This window comes from Myxocyprinus asiaticus, chromosome 43 (assembly GCF_019703515.2).
Source record: "Myxocyprinus asiaticus isolate MX2 ecotype Aquarium Trade chromosome 43, UBuf_Myxa_2, whole genome shotgun sequence".
Taxonomy (NCBI): Eukaryota; Metazoa; Chordata; class Actinopteri; order Cypriniformes; family Catostomidae; genus Myxocyprinus; species Myxocyprinus asiaticus.
The window spans coordinates 34,585,544-34,607,456 of NC_059386.1; the positions used below are offsets into that span (position 1 = coordinate 34,585,544).

At 36.8% G+C, this 21,913-nt stretch overlaps 1 protein-coding gene across 1 annotated transcript in view; it reads left to right on the top strand.

Moving 5' to 3' along the window:
• Window positions 1-20,172, top strand: part of LOC127433173 (N-alpha-acetyltransferase 25, NatB auxiliary subunit-like) — a 29,312-nt gene extending 9,140 nt beyond the window's left edge. Inside the window, exons 6-24 of the mRNA XM_051684881.1 lie at window positions 221-328; window positions 410-488; window positions 777-888; window positions 1,773-1,862; window positions 3,177-3,349; window positions 3,426-3,538; window positions 6,582-6,789; window positions 7,045-7,134; window positions 7,223-7,403; window positions 7,922-8,021; window positions 8,107-8,258; window positions 9,919-10,044; window positions 10,147-10,390; window positions 11,157-11,286; window positions 11,664-11,729; window positions 12,576-12,673; window positions 12,760-12,870; window positions 12,996-13,142; window positions 16,841-20,172. Coding sequence (XP_051540841.1) covers window positions 221-328; window positions 410-488; window positions 777-888; window positions 1,773-1,862; window positions 3,177-3,349; window positions 3,426-3,538; window positions 6,582-6,789; window positions 7,045-7,134; window positions 7,223-7,403; window positions 7,922-8,021; window positions 8,107-8,258; window positions 9,919-10,044; window positions 10,147-10,390; window positions 11,157-11,286; window positions 11,664-11,729; window positions 12,576-12,673; window positions 12,760-12,870; window positions 12,996-13,142; window positions 16,841-16,963 — 2,451 coding nt within the window. The 3' untranslated portion in view covers window positions 16,964-20,172. The remainder of the gene's footprint in view (window positions 1-220; window positions 329-409; window positions 489-776; window positions 889-1,772; window positions 1,863-3,176; window positions 3,350-3,425; window positions 3,539-6,581; window positions 6,790-7,044; window positions 7,135-7,222; window positions 7,404-7,921; window positions 8,022-8,106; window positions 8,259-9,918; window positions 10,045-10,146; window positions 10,391-11,156; window positions 11,287-11,663; window positions 11,730-12,575; window positions 12,674-12,759; window positions 12,871-12,995; window positions 13,143-16,840) is intronic.
• The last annotated feature ends 1,741 nt before the right edge of the window (window positions 20,173-21,913 follow it).

Sequence of the window (21,913 nt, forward strand, 5' to 3'; positions counted from 1 at the left end):
TTCAACCGGACCGCGTTTTGGCAATGCGATGGCCAAACACTCATATCTACGGTCATGTACTTTCGTAGTTCACTTCAGACCCTACAGATAATACAATCATTACAAAAGTGCCAACATCGGCTTACACCAAAATTATCACTGATTTATTGTGCATCCGCAACACATACAAAATCATCTGCTTGCACGTTTCTCCACTTCAACCTGTTGCTTTATGTGTCAGGCCATCTCAGCACAAGACGAGAAGCTCTCTCAGACCATGTTCCTGCCGTTAGCTGAGCGAATGGTGGAGAAAATGGTAAAAGAGGAGAAGATTGAGGCAGAGGCAGAGGTATGTGGGTGTGTTATTGATAATTTGTTTCCAATTCCAGTCAAAGAAAGAATATGACATGTTTTCCATTGTCTGTTCCAGGTGCAGCTGTATTTTATGATCCTGGAGCGTTTGGGGAAGTATGTGGAGGCACTGGAGGTGGTGCAGGGGCCACTTGGAGGTGAGGAGAATCAACCCTTAAATGCATGGGTGTTTTGCCAAATATTATTACATGTTTCTTTAGAGACCCGTCAAGTATTTCACAAATGGATCTTCAAAATGCCCAGACAGTGTCAAAGTTTCAAAAACGTAATCTAAACGGATAAAACCCAAGTCCTGCTCTGCTAGTATCCCGCTGAATGTTCTGCTTCACTCAGAAATACCGTATATTATGGGGGTAAAATGGTGATTTTGAAGGCCGATGCATGTTGATTTCAATGGTGGTCATCTTTGCGTTTTGCTTCCTCAGAGAAGCTGACCAGTGAACTTCAGAGCCGTGAGAACAAATGCATGATGTTGTACCGTCGTCTGGAGCACTGGCCCGAGTGCAACGCTCTCTCCTGCAAACTGCTCCTGAAAAAGTCAGTCCACTACTGATCTCAGACCACTTTCTTTTTGTTTAGAATTTTTAAATGATCGCTTGTACCTAGAACCAATTTAAATAAAAGTTTTAGTCTTGTTAGTTTAGTAGAAGACATTATTTTAATTAAGTTTTAATAGCAACATTACAAATATATTTAATATATTCAAATGCTCCAGTGCAATACAATATTTATACACTAGGGGGGAGCATAATACAAGTATACGTAAACACCTTAAAGGGATAGTTCACCCAAAAATGAAAATTTTCTAATACTTTACTCACCCTCATGACATCCCAGATGTGTGTGACTTTCTTCTCCTGAACACATACGAAGATTTTTACAAGAATATCTCAGTTCTCTAGATCCATACAAAGCAAGTTCAAAGGGCTCCAAAAAGCATATAAAGATAGAATAAAAGTAATCCATAAGACTCCAGTTGTTTAATCCTCGTATTTTGAAGCGATCATATTGGTTTTGGGTGCGAACAGACCAAAATGTAGCTCCTTTTCACTGTACATCTTGCCATTGCTGTATTACTTTTCACTTACAAAACCGATCAGATCGCTTCTGAAGACATGGATTTAACCACTGGAGTCTTCTTGATTAATTGTATGCTGCCTTTATGTGCTTTTTGGAGCTTCAACGTTTTGGACAACATTCAACTTGCATTGTATGGACCTACAGAGCTGAAATATTCTTCTAAAAATGAAAAAAAGAAAGTCATACACATCTGGGATGGCATTAGAGTGAGTAAATGATGAGAGAATTTTCATTTTTGGGTGAAATATCCCTTTAAATTGCAAGAGTTTATAGAGTAATGAAGTTATTTATGTAAGATGTCAATCAGTAGGTGACCTCATCATCTTTGTATATCTCTGCAGCCCTGATGACTGGCAATTCTACTTGATGTATTTTGACTCTTTGTTTCACCTGATCAATCAGAGCTGGACGCCCTCACAGGAAGGAGCACAGTAAGTGAAATAAGATGAGGAGATTTATTTCTTGCACATAAATATTTAACTGGAAAGAGTTGTTTCAGTGACACTGACAGAAATGAACATAACTGTACAGATATTAAAGATGAAGTGTGTAAAAAAATAAATATATATACACACATAGTACTGTGCAAAAGTTTTAGGCACTTGTGAAAAATGTTGCATAGTGAGGATGTCTTCAAAAATAATGAAATAAAACATTTTCATTTATCAGTTAACATCATACAAAGTCCAGTAAACATAAAAAAGCTAAATCAATATTTGGTGTGACCACCTTTGCCTTTAAAACAGCACCAATTCTCCTACTTACACCTGGACACAGTTTTTCTTGGTTGTTGGCAGATAGGATGTTCAAAGCTTCTTGGAGAATTCGCCACAGTTCTTCTGTCTATTTCGGCTGTCTCAATTGCTTCAGTCTCTTTATGTAATCTCAGACTGACTCGATGTTCAGTGGGGGGCTTTGTGGGGAACATGACATCTGTTGCAGGGCTCCCTGTTCTTCTGTTCTATTCTATTTGCAAAAGTAATGTTTGGGAGTCGAACAGTACTGTATGTATGTGTGTGTGTGTGTGTGTGTGTGTGTGTGTGTGTGTGTGTGTGTGTGTGTGTATGTATATGTGTGTGTGTGTGTGTAAATATTTCTTAAATAACTGGGTTCCAAATGATAACTTTTCATTCTCTTGTAATAAAAAAATATTTTTATTTAAAAAACGAATAATAACAAAATGAATTTTTAGGTCACCTACGTTTTTATATATTCTCTGCAGTTTTTTAAACAGTGTCAAAATTAGTCCAAATCTGATTTGTATTTTTTTTCTTCTTTTTTTTTAGTTTTTAAAAGGTCTTATGTAAAATTATTCCATGCAATTAACCAACCTTATTATTATTATTATTTAAAAGTTTATGTGGAAAATCTATAAAAACTGCCTTCAGTGTGTAAAAGGAAAAAATAATATTTAAAACGGTATGCAGTACGTAACACTCAAATATTAGTATGCAACATTGTTGTCACCTGACCTCATTATATTGCATGTATAATTCAGCGAATGGCATCCAGTTATCATCTCTGAAATAAAAAAATTCTAATCTAAAATACTTTTTTTTTTTTTTTTTTTTTTTTGGGCAGTGTGATCAAATAATGAGTCTACTAGAGATGATGTAAAAAATGATTCATGTCACTTGATGGAAGATCAAGTGGAGAGCATTGGATTGTGTGTGCTTTGATTATATACTGCAGAAGTAATATGATGACTGTCTGTACTCCATATATTCTGTTATTCTGTGCTGTAGTTCTGCAGAAGGGGAGGTGCACTCCTCCGTGGCCCAGGCCATCAGCTTCATAGAGGAGCGCTTGAACACAGAGGAGGCGAAAGAGTCCAAACATCTGAGAGGACCCTATCTGGCCCGTCTGGAGCTTATTAAACGCCTCCGAGAACACAGCTGTCCTGAAGCACAGCAGCTAGGTACAGGATCAGTCGAGATCTGTTTAACACATGTTTATTATATGTTTCTGACGTGTGTTTACCTGTCGTGACGCAGGTGAACCTCTGGAGCTCATGTTTCAGATTTTCGTGAAGTTTGGAGACAAGCCGTGTTGCATCACAGACCTGAAGATCTTTGTGGATCTTTTAAGTCCTAACCAACATGTGCAGGCAAGTGGAAGTATATAGAAGAAGCCCACTTTAAAAACCATCAAATCTATGGTCTCAAAAACAATCAATTCCAAACATTAGTAACCGCTACAAGTTATACAAATCTACAAATGCCGCACAGTAAAACAAAGAAAGAGATGACAGCGTTTCACCAGGTGCAGAACAGTGTAAACTGTCAAATACACACAGCACTATTAGTGTCCAAATTAAAGCTCCAGGTGAAGGACAGAAATATATTACTTTTGTATAAGACATTTCTAATTCTCAAAATAATAATGATAGTTCAGTATTATAATAATAAACTTGACTGGGTCCCACAGTAATAATTTAGTATTATGCAATATTCAACTGGGCTCCAAAAACAAGTGAAATAGTTTTAGCACACCTTGTTCATTTACAAAAATGTTTTAGTAAAAATACCTGAAGGGAAATAATGCTTTTCATTAAGCTACTATGTATCATTGTATACGGAATATAAATATAAATGTGCATATTAACAGTGTTCCCACGCATCCTGGAAAACCTGAAATTTTGCAATGCAGTTTTCCAGCCATGGAAAATTAGAGAAATACCTAAATGTCCTGGAAAATATTTATAATAAAACTGATTGACTGTGTGGCTAACATGGTTTTTGTTACATGTACAGAAACATGGTTACGATCAGGACTCGTGATAGGTGTCAAACACACACATTCGTATCGTTTTGTCTTTTCCGGCAGCTGCACATTGTGAAACAACGTCAACAGTTGACCGTCATGAAATAAGCCCTGTACCGTACATTCTTTGCTCATCTGCTGTCATCTCTGCTTTGCTTCGACAAAATAGTTTAAGTATTGACATAGTGAAAAATGTGATTTTTTTCATTCTAACATTGCTGTTGTGTTAACTACAAAAATATTTGTAAACCTTAGACAACGGTCGACAGTCAAACTGCTGATTTTTTTTAAAGGAGTTCACAACCTAATGTGGTGATGCGGTCTTTACGCCTCGGGATGTTAATTAATTTTCAATAATAAATTAAAAAGCACCTATTATGATTTTTAAACGTGCCTAATTTTGTTTTAAAGGTCTCATACAATAGATTTACATGCATCCAAGGTCAAAAAACACTTTAATTTGCTCATAATTTAAATTGCAGCATTACCTTTTTATTCCCAGTGTCAAAAACGACTCGTTCAATGATCCGTTCTAAAGGATTCATTCTAAACTCCTCCTTTCAGAGAGCATACTCTGCTCTGATTGGTCAGATGTCCCAGTCTGTTGTGATTGGTCTACCACTTAGTGTAGTGTTTGAGGGCGGGTCAAAGCTGTTCATGAGCAGCCAATGAAGACCAGAGGTGGGTTTTTGTGTTACCAAATTACGTAGGTCAGTACAGGAAGTAAGTCTGGAATTACTAACGTGCACTTTGATTTTTGAAATTTTTTAGACTTTTTTACATTCATAAACGGCTATATAACACACTACATGAAAGGTAATATTTGAAAAACCATAATTGGTGCTCTTTAACTATCTGAGTCCACATGTAGGGCTCTACACGTGGAAAACTAGTTTAGAATCATTAAATCCAGTCATAAAAATGGCATTAGCTAGCTGTATAAAACACAGAGTTATCTCGGAATTTGATAAATTTGGGACAAAAAAGAATGTTTGAATGCACAAATAATCAAATTAAAATTGCAATATGTCCTAGTGTGATTTTTAAACCGCAAAAAAAAAAAAATATGATCTGCATGTGCTGCACACTTTAAAATGAATGTGTAAAGAATTCAGAAAAAATAACCATTCAGTAACCATAATATACATTATGAACTCTTTGTTTTTGTTTAAATATTACACCAGTTGGGCAAATAAAATGTGAAAAAAATTTGTGACTTCAAAAGAGTGGGAACCTTGATCCCTTGTGTTTATTAAGTGAAAAACTGTTGGGAAGCATGCCTTTAATTATTTTTAAATAGATTTTTATTCAATGCTTTTAAACCATTGAATCTAATTGGCTAAATTAGGTTAAAATGATGGTACTTTTGAGCCATTTCAGAGCAAATACATAATTATCAAGATATACTGTATATCGAATATCATCAGTAGGCTGATAATGAGTAATAAAATAAAAGCTTTGATAATTGTTGGCTCTTCCATCATTCCATTCCAACAGATTTTGGATACATTTTATGCTATATTTTGCATTACAGTGTGTGAATTAATGGAGTATGTTTCTGTTTTAATCAGAGACTGACAAAGATTCACATTGAACTCTGCATGAATAGTTTGGTGCGAAAGTCATTGACAATTTTCATCTACAATTCACTGCATTGTGTCGAGTCGCTCTTGGTACAAATATGCCTTTAGCTTTTTTTTTTTTAACCATTTGAATGGAAGAAATTGGATCTTCCAATATAAGCGGGTGTAAAACAGGAAGTTCCACCTTGCAGGTAAAAGAGCCAATTACCTTTTTGATAGAGACTTTGCCTGTCAGTTGCCTGAACAGTAGCGTTTTTTTTTTGTTTTTTTTTGCTTGAGCTAAAAAAGCGCAATTTATGATACCATTGTTGTCAGAGTTTACTGCTGATTTTAAATGTTATTTGGTCTTTCTCCATTAAAGTAGATAGGAGCTATACTTGTTGTATCCATAGAAAATAGCTGCCTGGGAGTGTTCCCAAGAGGGCCGCCAAGTGGACTGACTTTCCTTGAAAGGGACTACTTTGGTATAATACAACAGTTTTATCAATAGTCAAATCTCTTATGCCTTTAGCTTTAAAATGTTGTGTACAGTTCTCTTTTTTAGGATAATCTTGCATAACAGATGTAGTAAACAGTTGAGACTTTGATGCATTCGAATTAAATCTGAAGCGTGAACCACTAAGACAAACCCCCATTCAGAGATGTCTAGTTACGCATAGCCAGACTTTTGACTCTTGGCATAAAGTTTGGTCCGCTTTGCAGCTTATTTTTTGACCGAGAACAGCCCACTTACATAGAGAGACAATCTGAGCGACATGTTTCATGTTTTACTCTCTAACAGTAACTCTGGTGTATCTGTCTCAGTTTATAAACAGGCTGATGGAGGCTGTGCCACTGGGCGCTCCAGGAGAGGATGGTGTCGCCCTGCCGGCAGACACGCGGGCTCTTCAGAGACACCTCTGTGTGACCCAGCTCAGTCGCTGTCTGGGTTTACAGCATGCTCTAAACAAGGAGGGCAAACTGGACGTCATCAAAGAGCTAAAGGCGCATTACCACCATGGCTTACAGTTCGGTAAGCACAGAACTTGACAATTCCTGTTCATAAATTAGAGTTTAATTTATACATAAATTAAAGCAACCCAGGACACCCTAGCAACAACCAACAAAACCCTAGCAATATGTCGGTCACTTTTGACCGCTTACATTTTCTTTAGAAAATGCAAAAAATGTAGTGTTTCATGATCAGTTTCAAATGTTTAAATTCAAGTCTAATGTTCAGTTTTTAAGGTGGTGTTATTTCATGGTGTTTCTGATTGTCGTGTCGTAGGAAAGTCGTGTTTAAAAACGGAGTTACAGTACTCGGATATGTACTGTCTGATGGCAGCGCATGTCTATATAGACCTGTGGACTGATACAGGTAAGCGAGCTCCATTCTGGATCAGTTAAAATGATCAAAGCTGTAGTTTTTTATCAAGTTTTAGATGAAAATCTGTTTTGTCTTGTAGGTGATCAGAATATGTTATGGCAGAGTCTGGGGATGTTAGAAGAAGGTCTCGCTCATAGTCCCTCTAACGCTCAATTCAAACTGCTGCTTTTGCTCCTGTACTGCCGTCTGGGGGCATTCGAGCCTGTGGTAGATCTTTACTCCAGTCTGGACGCCAAACACGTCCAGCACGACACCATAGGGTAAGAAAATACAAAAGAACTGGACAAACCGTTAAAAAAACAACTGAGAATTGTTTAATTACATTTGGCAATTAAAACATGATTAAAAGACACTTTATTTTTAATTGAGAAATAAATGATTCTTTACTGTTATTATGACAGGTGGTAACATGAAAGACATCTGCATACCAAAATAAGTTTCTTCAAGTACTAGTTAGAGTGAAAACATAAAATATGTGCATGGTAATTATCATGTATTAAAAATGAATTGGGACCACCCTGCCAAATTTGGTGTCTCTAAGACTTACAGTTTTTGCTGCCTAGACAGAAAAGGACTTGTAATAATAATTGACTCCTAATAACACCGATTATTATTTGTATATAGTAAAGATGAGTAAACAATGCATTGAGTTTTTCTGTCATTTTTGCCCAAAAAGTCCAGTGAAATTGGCATTTATGTAGGTAAATTGTCCATGTACTCCAAATGTATTAAGAAGGATGTGAAATGTAACACTTACTGTGGTTCTGTCTTTTCACAGGTATTTATTGACCCGCTATGCAGAGTCTTTGGGCCAGTTTGCTGCTGCTTCCCAGTCTTTTAACTTCTCCCTCAGGTTTTTTCACTCCAACCAGAAAGATGTATGGTGTTTTTCTGTTTATTTGCTCTATATTGTCTGTGCAGAAGTTAAAATCCCATGTCTGAACTCTGGTTTTGCTCCCGCAGACCTCAGAATACATTATTCAAGCTTATAAGTACGGTGCTTTTGAGAAAATTCCTGAGTTCATCGCCTTCAGGAACCGACTCAATCACTCGCTGCACTTCGCCCAGGTGCGCACAGAGAGGATGCTGCTCGACCTCTTCCTGGAAGCAGACATGTTAGTTCTTCTGTCTGACACAACATCATACATCTTATGAGACGTTCAGACCGAACATGTCCTAGCACTAAGAAAAGCTAGACGCAGTACAACGAATATAAGGCAGGGCTCTTGTGATGCCTTTTTAACCCTTTAAGCTCTGAAGTTGTTTTTAAAGAGTTCCTGTTTCAGTGGCATACCCAAAATTAAAGGCTTATAACTAAAAAAAACGAACAAACAAAAAAAAAACAAGGAGGGTCAAGTGTTTGGTATCATTTTAAAAAACACTTTTCAATTTTTTAATGAAATAGATTGATAAATTCTTAGACTCAGCCAAAGAAACTGCTGCTTTTTTTCTAATTTTTCTGATTTGACATTATATATCTCAGGGTGTGAATAAGGTAGCTCCAGAAAACTGCTTTTATTTTGTTCCCAAGCATGTCATCTGTAACTGAGTATAATTTTGTGTTGCAACAAAGCAATCAAAAGTTCTAAAGCATAACAAAAATAATTTATCCTGGTGTCAAAAATGTCTCCAAACAAATAAAACATAATAATTGTACATAAGAACTAATTACACAACAATGACTAAAGGTATGCTCTCTCTCCAAAGCATGCAGGCATGAGTAACGAGATCTCATTCAGTTCCATTCTGTGTCATTTGAGTCATCATTGAGTCTGTGTTATGTACTTGGCGCCATCTTCTGGTGGCCATATGTAATTAGAGTGAAGCGTCCTCTCTGCCCATATTTGGATGACTTACAACTTCCACTTGTGGTTGCAGCAAACTAAATCTTAATACGATTGGTTTAACATTCCATGATGCTGGACAACGTGCTACATCATTTACGATGAAGTCATCTCTGATCCAGGAAAACGAACGTGTTTTTAGCCAGATAGCAGATTATGCGCTGTGTTCACATTGTGCTTCGTGTGGATTTTCTAATGATCTTTGAATCCGATTACATTGTGTGTGTGTGTGGGCTCGTTTTAAAGATAATCGCCTCCTCTAAGTAATAGTATGTGATATTTTATGTTCTGTTTTCTTCTTTCATGAAGTTATTAGTGAAAACGCGGCATACAAGCAACACCTGTTTGCATGTAACATGCATGTCAAAGACATGTACTTAGCTATTACTCGGTGTATTTTTGTATGTGAGTAAAACAAATCGGCTGGTTGTATTTTACTCTTTGAGAGCTTTCCAATGACATGTGACACATGGTTATTTGATCAGTTTGATGTTTTTACCGATTACAATAACATGAGCATTGCAAAATTATTAATAAATGATCCAAAACAGTACACTTCTGATTTGTCTGCAAATTTCAAAGCACTTGTTCAGATTTGGTCATAATGTCTACATGCTTTGGAAAGTAGAGCTTCTAAGCTTTAAAACGATACCTATTTTGTGTTGGTCAAGACTGTAGTTATTAATGTTTTGAGAATTTGTTTTTCTCGTGGGCTACCGGCGAGCCCATCCAAGCTTAAAGGGTTAAAATGTAAAGTTCTCTTAAACTTGACACAGCATCTTAATGTGGCGCAAAGGTCAAAGACGTCCGTTTAGTGAACATTGACATAGAAAATCAATTTACAAATTACAAGATGGGTGGGGTTCCAGTTATTTTGAGGGTTCTTTTTGAGACTTACTGTTTGGTGTTATTTTTGTATTTTTCTCCATAGATCATCTACTTTAGAGGAGAGCGTTAAAGCAATGTCTCTGTGTCCGGAAGAGGATGATGTCCCGTGGGACAACTTAAGGGACAACCGAGACCTGACTGTCCTCGTCAGCTGGAACCCTAAAGAATGGTACTCTGAGACCCCCCCAACTGAACTCAAGTTTTATAATCCATCTGTTTTTATATCTTGTTTATGACAATACTGTTCTGAATCATTTGTGTGTGTTTGTAGGGAGTTGAATGAAGAGCACCAGCAGCGTTCTGTCGAGGACGAGACCTTATGGCTGAAGTTGCGATCGCTCACTCTGCGTCTGATTGGCTGCATCTCGGCATTGAGTCACCCACCCACGCCTCGTAACTCAGAAAAGACGACTGAGAATGGAATTTCAGCCAAACCGTCGTCTCTACAGTCACTGCTGTCCCAACTAGAGAACACACTAAACCAGGCCGTACAGTTTACGGAAAAACACGGACAGGTCAGAACTGTTAGAGACAGGAGTTTAGCAAATACAATTAAAGGGGTCATGACATGCCTTTTTTATTATTTGAATATGTTCCTGAAGGTTCACTTATAATATTAGTCATATATGTGTAAAACATGATCATTTTCTCAGCCTCATTCTGACCCTCTGTCAGAAATGCTCTGTTTTGACCTGCTCTCTCTACTTGCCATCTCACCACTCACAGCTGCAGGGCGGGGCTACGGAAGTGATTAAAGGTAACGTAGGCGTTGATATGTTGTTGTGGAGGCGGTCAGATGCAAATATCTAACACAGTGTGACGTCACAATGTGGAGGAAGTAGAGAACAATTCGGTTTGGCTGTTGGGTTTCAGCAAATGCTCTTTTTGCAGTAAGAAGAAAGTTTTGAGTTCTGAAACATACAGTGTGTTTTTATAGTACAATGACTTCTTATATCTCAAAAGATCAAGGACAATTTGATTCCTCATGTCATGACCCCTTTGACGTGTTTTGTTGCTTGTAATTGGCAGCATCACCTTGCACTGTGTCCTAACCAGGCCGACGTGATAAATCACAAATCTTCCGTAATGACTCGAATAGCGAGACGAGGCATTGCACTGAGTAGCTCCGCCCACAATGAAACCAACAACAGTTTATTAACATTAGAACATCTAATGTGTTCTGATTAGCTGAGATTTTTTCGGGCTTTGCTCATTGCACAACGTTTTCTCTGAAAAGGTTTTCGGGTCTGGTTAGGAGCTGTTGTATGTTGTTGTTCACAGCATCAGTACCCGTTTCTGGGTCCTGTCCAGTCTCGGTTGACTCAGGCTCTGTCCAGCGGTTGCTGTCAGTGTCAGCTGTCCTCTCTACAACTTCCTCTCCACCTCCAGGAGCTCGAGACCGCCGGTCTAGGTTCGTTACATCAGAACATGTTGTTTGCTAGTTTGATAATTCTTCTTATACAGTGTGCACGTCTGCTCAGCTAGTCCGGTTTGATTGCATAAAAACATTTGATTTATTCGCTTAATTTATCAACTGCCCATAAGCAAAATAAGAATACCATATTTTTTATTCAACATCAAGAGATTAAAATTATTTAATTACATTTTAATTGTGTGAATATATAAGGGAAAGTTTATTTCTTACTGGTCACCATTGCTTTTATATTTTTCACAATTTTAAAACGCCTTTTTGCAGTTCACTGCAGTGGTCCTGCAGTGTGACCAATTCATTTTTGTAATGAAATGCAATACAATAATTCTTAATTGTTCTCAATTGTTTGTTTTCAGATGAATCAACGGAGCTTCAGACACAAATCTCAAATCTTTTCAAGTCTTTAACAGTACAACTTCAAGGTACGTCACAGACTAATTCTACACTGCTGTACAATGAATCCTAAATCCATTTTGAATTACTAAAATTGTTATGGATATATCCATAATAGTTTCAGAAACTCCGAAAGACTTAGGGCAAAAATGCAACGAAAGTGACAGAAATGCACCAGAAATCAAAATCGGGGCAAAAAAAAAAAAAGCACCTGTAATGAATCACTTGTTTTCCTTTTTGTTTCTTTTCTTTTTTGTAGCATCTAATATATTTCTTAATATTCCATTCTAAGCCTTGGTATGCATATTAGTGAATGAAATTTTATATGATATTTTTAACCCTTTAAGCTTGGATGGGCCCGCAAGAAAGAAATATTGTCAAAATATTAATAACTACAGTCTTGACCAACACAAAATAGGTCTTGTTTGAAAACTTAGAAGCTCTACTTTCTAATGCATGTAGACATTATGACCAAATCTGAACAAGTGCTTTGAAATTTGCAGACAAATCAGAAGTGTTACGTTTTGATAATTTATATAAAAAAATCAAAAAACAATTGCACTGTACATATTGCAATCTGTAAAAACATCAAACTCATCAAATAGCCATGTGTCATATGTTGTTGGAAAGTGTAGAATACAACCAGCCTATTTTAAATAATTGCCCCTTGATGAAAAAGGTCACATTATTTGTTTGAAAATGATTCCTATTTACTTTCATAATAAATGTCTCTGGTTATATTATGCAGGATTTACCAGTGCACGTTATTCTAAAGAATTTTTTACATTTTTTAAATTCACATTAGAGAAGTTAAATGTGTTGTGTGAGTGATGTTTGATGTTGTCTTTAACTACACGTTTTGTGTGCTTCTCCAGGCATGTTGGAAAAATGTAAAGGTGACCTGTTTGAAGTTAAAGATGGTCAAAGCAAGACACAGCCCTCCCTAATAGAAAACCTAGTCTACTTTGTTGAAGTGAGTATCTCACATCACTAAAATAAAGAGAAACAGCTCTTTTCTGAAACTAAAAAATTATTTACTTTTTCAAATGTTTGTTGCAGACCATTAGTATCATCCTGTGGGTGTGTAATTACTGTGGTAGTGTTCTCCGACCCCTAAAGTCCAGCTTACAAAAGAAGAAGAAAAAGAAAAAAGACTGCAGCATCGTTACGGTAATGCATTGATTGCTGGCGGTTTTATTGAAACTCTTTCCCAAGCCAATATTTATTAAGGGAACGGTTTAAAGGAATGTGGGTCAGTATTGTTTATGTGGTGGTTTTATTTCTCCCTCATACAGCCGATAGTGCTGACAGGCTTCCAGGAGTTCAATGGCAGCTTGCAGAGTCTCCTAAGCCAGTCCATAGAACTCATAAAGAGACAGGAAACCAGCCTGATTGCACTTAAGCTGGGGTCCCTTACTCTGGACGGACAAACCCAGACTGAGGTGAGTGACATCAGGACTTGGACAGTCCTGTTTAGTCTCACAAATCCAGACTTTCGACCATCAGTCTTGTCCTCTTTGTAATTTATTATTATTTATTAATTAGGGCTGTCAATGAACACGTTAATTCAGTGCGATAAATTATATAAAATAATAACTAGTTCAAAAAAATCGCGCAATTAATCATGTTCTTGGACCGTAAAAATACATATTTCTACCATCGGAGCAATTCAAGCTTGAAGTACTATTTTAATTATCTGAATGATTATTTTTGGAATATATATTATATTTATAATTATTTAATAATTATATATTGAATTATTGTTATTTGAAGGGGCATTTACAGTTATGGCCAAAAATATTGGCACCCTTGGTAAATATGAGCAAAGATGGCTGTGAGAAAAAATCTGCATTGTTTATCCTTTTGATATTTCATTCAAAATATTCACAAAAGGCTATCATCTAATAGATATCAAACAATTGCAAACACAACACAAGTTTTATAAAGAATATATATATTTTTGTCAAGTATATGTGTGGCACAATTATTGGCACCCTTTTATGCAATACTTTGTGCGACCTCACTTTGCCAAGATAACAGCTCTGAGTCTTCTCTTATAATGCCTAATGAGGTTGGAGAACACATGACAAGGGATCTGAGAACATTCCTCCATACAGAATCTCTCCAGATCCTTCAAATTTAGAGGTCCATGTTGGTGGACTCTCCTCTTCAGTTCACCCCACAGGTTTTCTATGGGGTTCAGGTCAGGGGAATGGGATGGCCATGGCAGAACCTTGATTTTGTGGACAGTGAACCATTTTTTGTGTTGATTTTGATGTTTGTTTTGGATCATTGTCCTGCTGGAAGATACAACCATGGCCCATTTTAGGCTTTCTGGCAGAGCCAGGTCAGATTTTGATTTTTTTATCTGTTGGTATTTGATAGAGTCCATGATGCGATATATCCGAACAAGATGTCCAGGACCTCTGGCAGAAAAACAGCCCCACAACATTAAAGATCCAGCACCACATTTAACCATGGGCATTGGGTACTTCTGCATCTCTGTGTACGCCAAACCCATCTCTGGTGTTTGCTGCCAAAATCTCTTTTTATGTTTCATCTGACCACAGAACCCGGTCCCATTTGAAGTTCCAGTAGTGTCTGGCAAACTGAAGATGCTTGAGTTTGTTGTTGGATGAGAACAGAGGCTTTTGTCTTCAAACCCTCACAAACAACTTGTGGTGATGTAGGTGACGTCTGATTGTTGTTTTGGAGACTTTCTGTCCCCAAGGCCCAACTAATTTCTGCAATTCTCCAGCTGTGATCCTTGGAGATTCTTTTGCCACTTGAACTATCCTCCTCACTGTGTGTGAAGACAATATAGACACACGTCCTTTTCCAGGCAGATTCTTAACATCTCCATTTGATTGTAACTTGTTAATTATTGCCCTGATGGTGGAAATGGACATTTTCAATGCTTTAGCTATTTTCTTTTTGCCACTTCTCATTTTGTGAGGCTCAACACACTTTTGCCGCACATCATAACTTTATTCTCTGGTCTAATCCACTGTGATTGATGATTAAGGGAATTTGGCTTGTGTGGTACCTCATAATTATACCCCTGTGAAACACAAAGTCATGGCTGAACAATTTCATCTTCCTAGTCACCCAGGTGCACTAAAAATGTAAAATATGAATGGGAATATACTTCAGATATACTCATAAGAATTTCTAGGGGTGCCAATAATTGTGGCCAATGTGTTTTGGAGAAAAATATTTATTTAATAATGAGATATTTCCCCTCTTTCAATTGTTTTTTTTTTTTTTCATTTAAAGGTTAGATTTTTGTTAATATTTTGAATGAAAAATCAAAAAGATAAACAAAGACATTTTTTCACAGCCTTATTTGCTCATATTTACCAAGGGTGCCAATATTTTTGGCCACAACTGTATATATGCAATTGATTGTGATTAGTTAACTTAATCTGCATATCATGTAAATAATTTGATTCAAAATTTTAATGGATTGACAGCCCTAATATTAATATATTGGACCAAAGACCACCCACTTTCAGTTGATTTGAAAATGTAACTGTTCCGTGTGCTTTAGGTTATGAATGTCCGTCTGACACATTTTGGAATGCAACCATGCACAAAATCGAGCTTGCATAGCTAGAAGAGTCTGCGTTCATGTACTTGTGTGGAGTACATTTCGACCCCTAGGTTTATCAAGGCTGTTCCAAAAAGTAGGCAGCTAGTTATCATCGCAACAAGACACCTCCTTTTGGCCGAGTGTAAGACAGCATTGCGTTTATCAATTTCTGAGGCAATACCATAATTTTTTCGAGCTCAATGAAAAAATATACCCAAGATGGTGGACGAGGTGAGAGAAATGTCGCTTAGAATTAATTAAATACTGAAAAGTGTCTATAAAAAATAGTTTAATCTTATTAAAAATGTACCTGTTTACCCAATATTTGTGTTTTATGTATACGTATGCTAATTAGAGTACCAGGTAGCTTACTACGTTTTGGAACAGTGTTTTTTTAATCTCATGTTTTTGACCTCTTTTTGGGCACTTTGATCCAATTTCCACACTGACATAATCTGCAACGTATTTACCTAACTGTTCACGATGCTCTAGTGTGACATTTGCACGACTAGCCAAGAGCAAAGCTTTCTCCAAAGGAAATTGTTTATGTTGCATAAATGTTTGGTAAAACGCATGATGGTGATCATGGCGGGGTAGCGTAACGATCCTGTAAACGATTGTTCAAGACATTGTGTTCAGTATATTTGTTCAAATTTGTTCTGTTTCTTTTGGCCTCTGTCCCCAACACACCAAAATGCACCCCCTATTGGTGCCACTTCCTATCATAAGTAGCTGACTTAGACAATTGGATTTAACTTCCACACTATGCAACGTATTTACGTAGCTGTTTGCAATGCATTAGCATGACATTCTCGCACAACCAGCAAAGAGCTAAGCTTTCTCTAAAGGAGGTTGTATGCGTTGCAAATTTTTATATATATATAATATTAAGAAATATTTTGTTGGGGGCATGGGTAGCTCAGCGAGTAAAGACGCTGACTACCACCCCTGGAGTCGCGAGTTCGAATCCAGGTTGTGCTGAGTGACTCCAGCCAGGTCTCCTAAGCAACCATATTGGCCCGGTTGCTAGGGAGGGTAGAGTCACATGGGGTAACCTCCTCGTGGTCGCTATAATCGCTCTCGGTGGGGCGTGTGGTGAGTTGTGCGTGGATGCCGCGGAGAATAGCATGAAGCCTCCACACGCGCTATGTCTCCGCGGTAACGCGCGCAACAAGCCACGTGATAAGATGCGCAGATTGACGGTCTCAGACGCGGAGGCAACTGGGATTCGTCCTCCACCACCCGGATTGAGGCGAGTCACTACGCCACCACGAGGACTTAGAGCGCATTGGGAATTGGGCATTCCGAATTTGGGAGAAGAAAAAAAAGAAATATTTTATTAAAATGTAAACGGTATATAATTGTTTTATTATTTATTTATTTATTTATTTATTTATTTATTTTACGTGGACTGGTGTGACGATCCTGTTAACGATTGTTCAAAATGCTTTGTTCTGTATATTTGTTCAATACCGAACATGTATTAAAATTTGGATCATCAAAAAAATGTTTTTACTTAATATTTGTATGTTATGTATTTTTATTCAGGCGGAGGCGACCTTCACGAAGAGCGCAATCGATAAGGTGCAGAGCAGCTACCTGCGTTCACTGCAGGAGATTGGGGAACTGTTGAAGAAGCGAGTGGACACGTTGAAATCCCTCAAAATCTGAGAGCTCCATCAATCCACCAACCAATCCAGTCCCTGACCTGCACGGCTCCATGCGGTGGCGTCCTCTGTCCCTAACACGTCCTTATGTCTTTCTGTCTCTGTATGAATGCAAAGTCTGTGAACTCAACAAGTCGAGCCTACCGGAGTCTCCCTTGTCTTACCTTCTTTACCTTTTATTTATGTCTCATTACTCGCATACAGATGCAGGCACACTGTAAAGTTCAACAACGGCTTCAGCACAAATGTGTACGGTGCTCCAAGCAGCACTTTTAAGTGGAAAAATAAACTTCATATCCCTAGCAAAACTACATAGGCGAACGAACAAGCAGTTTTAGAAGTACTGCTATAAATTATTGTACATAGTGTGAAGATAAAGATCAACAAGAACTCCTTGATTAATTAAATTGAACTGCTTTTTCCTTGTCGATGTCTTGCGTTATTGTCTCAATATAACTTCCCAGCCATAGACCACGCCGAAAGCACCCAACACTCCAAAGTGAGACCCCTATCGGTGCCACTGCGTATCTCAAGTAACCAACATCGAGACTTCGATCCAACTTCCATGCTGACACTTTCCGCAATGTGTTTACGTAGCTATTCGCGATGCATTAGCTCGACATTTTCGCACAACAGCCAAGAGCTACATAGTTGGAAGGAGATCAGATGTGTTGCGTACATTTTTGGGAAAACGCATGATGGTGATCAGGGCGGGGTGATGTAACAATCCTATAAACGATTTTTTCAGACGCTTTCATCAGTATATTTGTTCCCAAATCAGCTAATGTTGGGTGCTTATATTACGATATTGTTTGTATGTTACAAATGACATTACTTGAGTCACAAACATTCGAAATGTAGCTTTCCCTACGGTTTGTTCTGACAAAGCATTGGATTTGTCACCAAATACATCAACGTAACAGCATTGACTGCTACATTAAAGATGCTGATGTCTATGGAACATGGCGAGAGTTTAAATTGATTTGCGTTAAGGTTCAAAGATCAAATTTGAAATTAATTTAATGCTTAAATATACAAATGAATGGTTTTGTCAATGGTTGGTTGAATCGTTTACGTTTGAACTCATAAAACTTGCACTGATTGTCCCTTAAATTGTGAGGTTGTATTATTATTGATACCAAAAACATCAAAATTAGCCTTGCATTAGCGCCACATAAGCATGGTAGAGATAGGTTTTTATAAGACTGAATTGTTGATGTCTAACGGAAAGTGCAACTGTTTACAATGTTTTCGAACACGAATCATGTTTATAGTGATATCGCGTGTTAAACGGTGTTCTGCAATCTATGAGCTTTCACTGCTTTATACCTGGGGGCGGGGGGGATAGATGCTTTTCTCTTTTGTCAAGCTTTTTTATTATTTTAATTAAAGAAGAGGATAGAGGACCGCTTGTGCAATGAACGATCCTTCTGTTGATCCGGCCTCTGGAATGTCCAATATTTCAGAACTGAAGGGCTCATACTACATTCTCACGGTCACAAACAACGAGGATGACAACATTTCTGAACTGAGGAGATCATTTGGAGATGTCAAGAGGGGGTTGGAAATGGGTCAGCTGTTTATTTCTTTTGTTTGGGAAATTGATTAAAAACAAAGACACTGGAATGTGAAAAGGAGTTTTTTTTTTGTTTTGTTTTTTTTTTTTTTAAATAAAATGTAAATGTTCCACATGTCGTGTCCACATTTGCTTTCTTGTTTTATTTATTTTAATTTTGTGTGCACATAGTTTGGCATTAGAAATGAGTCGGGTTGGTTTATATGGTTTTAATTAGCATTATAGTCATATTGCTTTTTTGTTTTTAAATTAACATGATTTTTTTTTTTTTTTTTATAAATATTCCTGATCTTTTTGTGAATAATTCATTGGTGCATGTCATTCCAAAATCAAATGGAATGACATCACCAAGCCCGATTATTATTGAACCACTCCCCTCGAATGACCTGACCAACCACTGGGCAGTGCCATGAGGATTCTGATTTGCCATTGGATTGTTTTCTTGTTCTGGTCTCCATAAGAAGCCATGTAAAAAAAAAAAAATACAGAAATGAGCGTTGCAGACAGAACAACAACCATTTGATTGTCTTAACGTGAAGAGGTTTATGATATCAACGTAACTAGCCTTGTGAATTTGCTTCATGTCATCTACCCACTCCTTAATCTTTGAAGGGTGAATCGCTGTAAAACAAACAAACAAAAAAAGGTCATTGCGACTCCGTAAAGTATCGCCAATATGGAGCCACTTGTTTGTTTTTCTATTTGTCAATTTTTACAAATTCAATTCGTTAAAAATCACATTACCGGCGTAAAGCCGATGCAAGTGAATACACTGTTTTTTTCACTTGGAAGTGAAGCCATTACGTATGTAAATATACATTACATAGGCTACATTTTGAGATCATCATGGAACGCTGTTTCATGTTAAATTTAAAAACGATTTTATCTTAAAATATTGACTGATTGGCGGGGTTTCATTTCATTAAAGGATTTTGACACTTCCAAATGAAAAGTAACTTGTTTAACATCACATCTGAATGTTGTACTTAGGCGAAATTTAACTTTATGTCAGAACAAATTGGATCGTAAAAACTGGTTGAGAGTAAACCAGATACAGTTATTCAAATAACTACGACAACTTTACGTTAAACTGCCGTGCCTCAACACAGGCCCTTCGGATTATTATATTACACGTACAATTATATAATACATTCCTTTAATATCACTGAATTTAAAAGAAAATAAATTGCTTCATTCTGTTATTTTTGTGACAGGATCTGGTGATTGTGATCTACAAAAAATGTTCACAGCGATTTTGGAGGTAAATCTGTAGACTCAAACTTACAAAAAATGCGTTAAACTGAGATGCGAGTGGCCTATTATTACCAGTGTTGGGTGTAATGCATTACTAAGTAATTAATTACTGTAGTTACTTTTTCATTGAATAAAGTAAGGGATTACTCTTAATTTTGCAGTAATTACAGTTACTTCTGATGTAATTGTGTTAAATACTGTATAGACTACAAAACAATTCTATATAAAACTATAGTGAATTTAAAATCGAAATTTAATGTCAAATGTTAAAATTTGTTTTCTAATTTAACGCTGCCCCTTTAAATTCTTTGTCCAGTTCATGAATAATGTATTTGATTTTATATGATTCATGTGAAAGAATTAAAAGAACAGTTTCATCTCTATCCTTGTATTTTTCATCTGGTCGAGGTTGATCAGGGTTTCAGAAAGTAATTAGTAATAAGCAGTTACTTTTCAGACAGAGTAATTAGTACAGTAATCTGATTACATTGTAGAAGATGTAATTAGTAGTTAGTAATGACTTTTTTAGAGTAACCCAACACTGATTATTACATTTATGGAAACGATTAATGTGTGAATACGCATGCACGTTTAGAAGTCTGCGGAAATGTGAAAATTGAGTTCTGTGGGTGACAATTTCATGTGGGCCTCAGATGTTAAATTTGAATAATTCACTACACAAAAATTGTACTTCCTTGTCACAACAAACACATTGTGGTTAAGCAAAATAGCTTTAGGGATTTTGTATAGCTGCGGGCTTTCCAGTAAATTCTGTTGGCAATTGTGTTCTCACATTTGTGTGCAGATGTATTGATATGTTCCTGTCAAACCTTAGTAATACGACTATCCCACGTGTTTGTAACTGAGGGGTGTGGAAACTAAAAATTGATAACACAGAGTGAGTCCATAGTGTGCTCTAAAAGTAACTGGGTGCATTAGTGTAAAAATGACCACAAGGCCACGTGATTGTGTGTAGTGTAATGTAATCTATAACCAAATAACATTGCGTTTCTTTATCAGTGACAGTTCACAGAAAGAGGACGAGCCCTTCCTCTACAAAACGCTTCTGTATTACAATACATGTGACGTGTAATAATACTGTTCACAATTAGGGTGAACTTCACCAAACCTGTCAAGAACATACCCAGGTTATATTTCACCCCCGAATCAAAAGAACAAAAATATATTGTACTTAAAGATGCACCCAGTAATTTTTCCCTCATTTAAAAAGTTGAACTTCTAAAGACATGAATTGTAATTTTGTAATATTTGTATAAAATCATGAGCACGCACATTAAAATGAAGACTAACCTTATAAAAGCTGTTTTATTCTACAGGGAGAGGGTCCGCACATGGGGTCGGCCATGTTTGAGTCACATGACCAGTCGAATGCTGCTAGCTTAATCTCAGTAACCGTCCTGTTATTGGACACTTTCACTCATTGATTAAAGTAATCATGGCTGACTGTGAATACTACATTTCTAAAATAGCATCTGACACTGAAAACTATTGATTTTAAACAATGCTGCATCCACGCCACTAGGTGTCAGTGTAAGTCCAAGATAACACAAAGACAAAAGTTACTGAGTGCACCTTTAAAAACAATAAACTAAAGCCTATTTTGGGTCTAGATTTTAAATTATTTTTTAATTTACCATGATGCTAAAAAACTAAAACGGTATTATGCACATTGTAAAGTCTTTACACATCATTTAGTACTTGTTGTATTGCTTTTTTACTCATTTAAATAAAAATCATTTTATTACAGTATTTTATTTATTTATTTTTTTACTGCAAGAGTTAATGTACTAAAGGAATATTCCGGATTCAATACAAGTTAAGCTCAATCGACAGTATTTTGTCCCAAAAAAATCTGTGTTCCAGTGAGGCACTTACAATGGAAGTGAATGGGGCCAATCCGTAAACGTAAAAATAGTCACTGTTTCAAAAGTACAGCCACAAGATGTAAACAATATATGTGATAAAATCGCTTACTAACCTTTTCTGTGTAAAATTACACTGCAAAAAATAATTTTCAAGACAAGTGTTTTTGTCTTGTTTTCCTGTAAAATTATCTAAACATTCTTAAAACGTGATTTATTTACTTGACGAGCAAACTGGCTT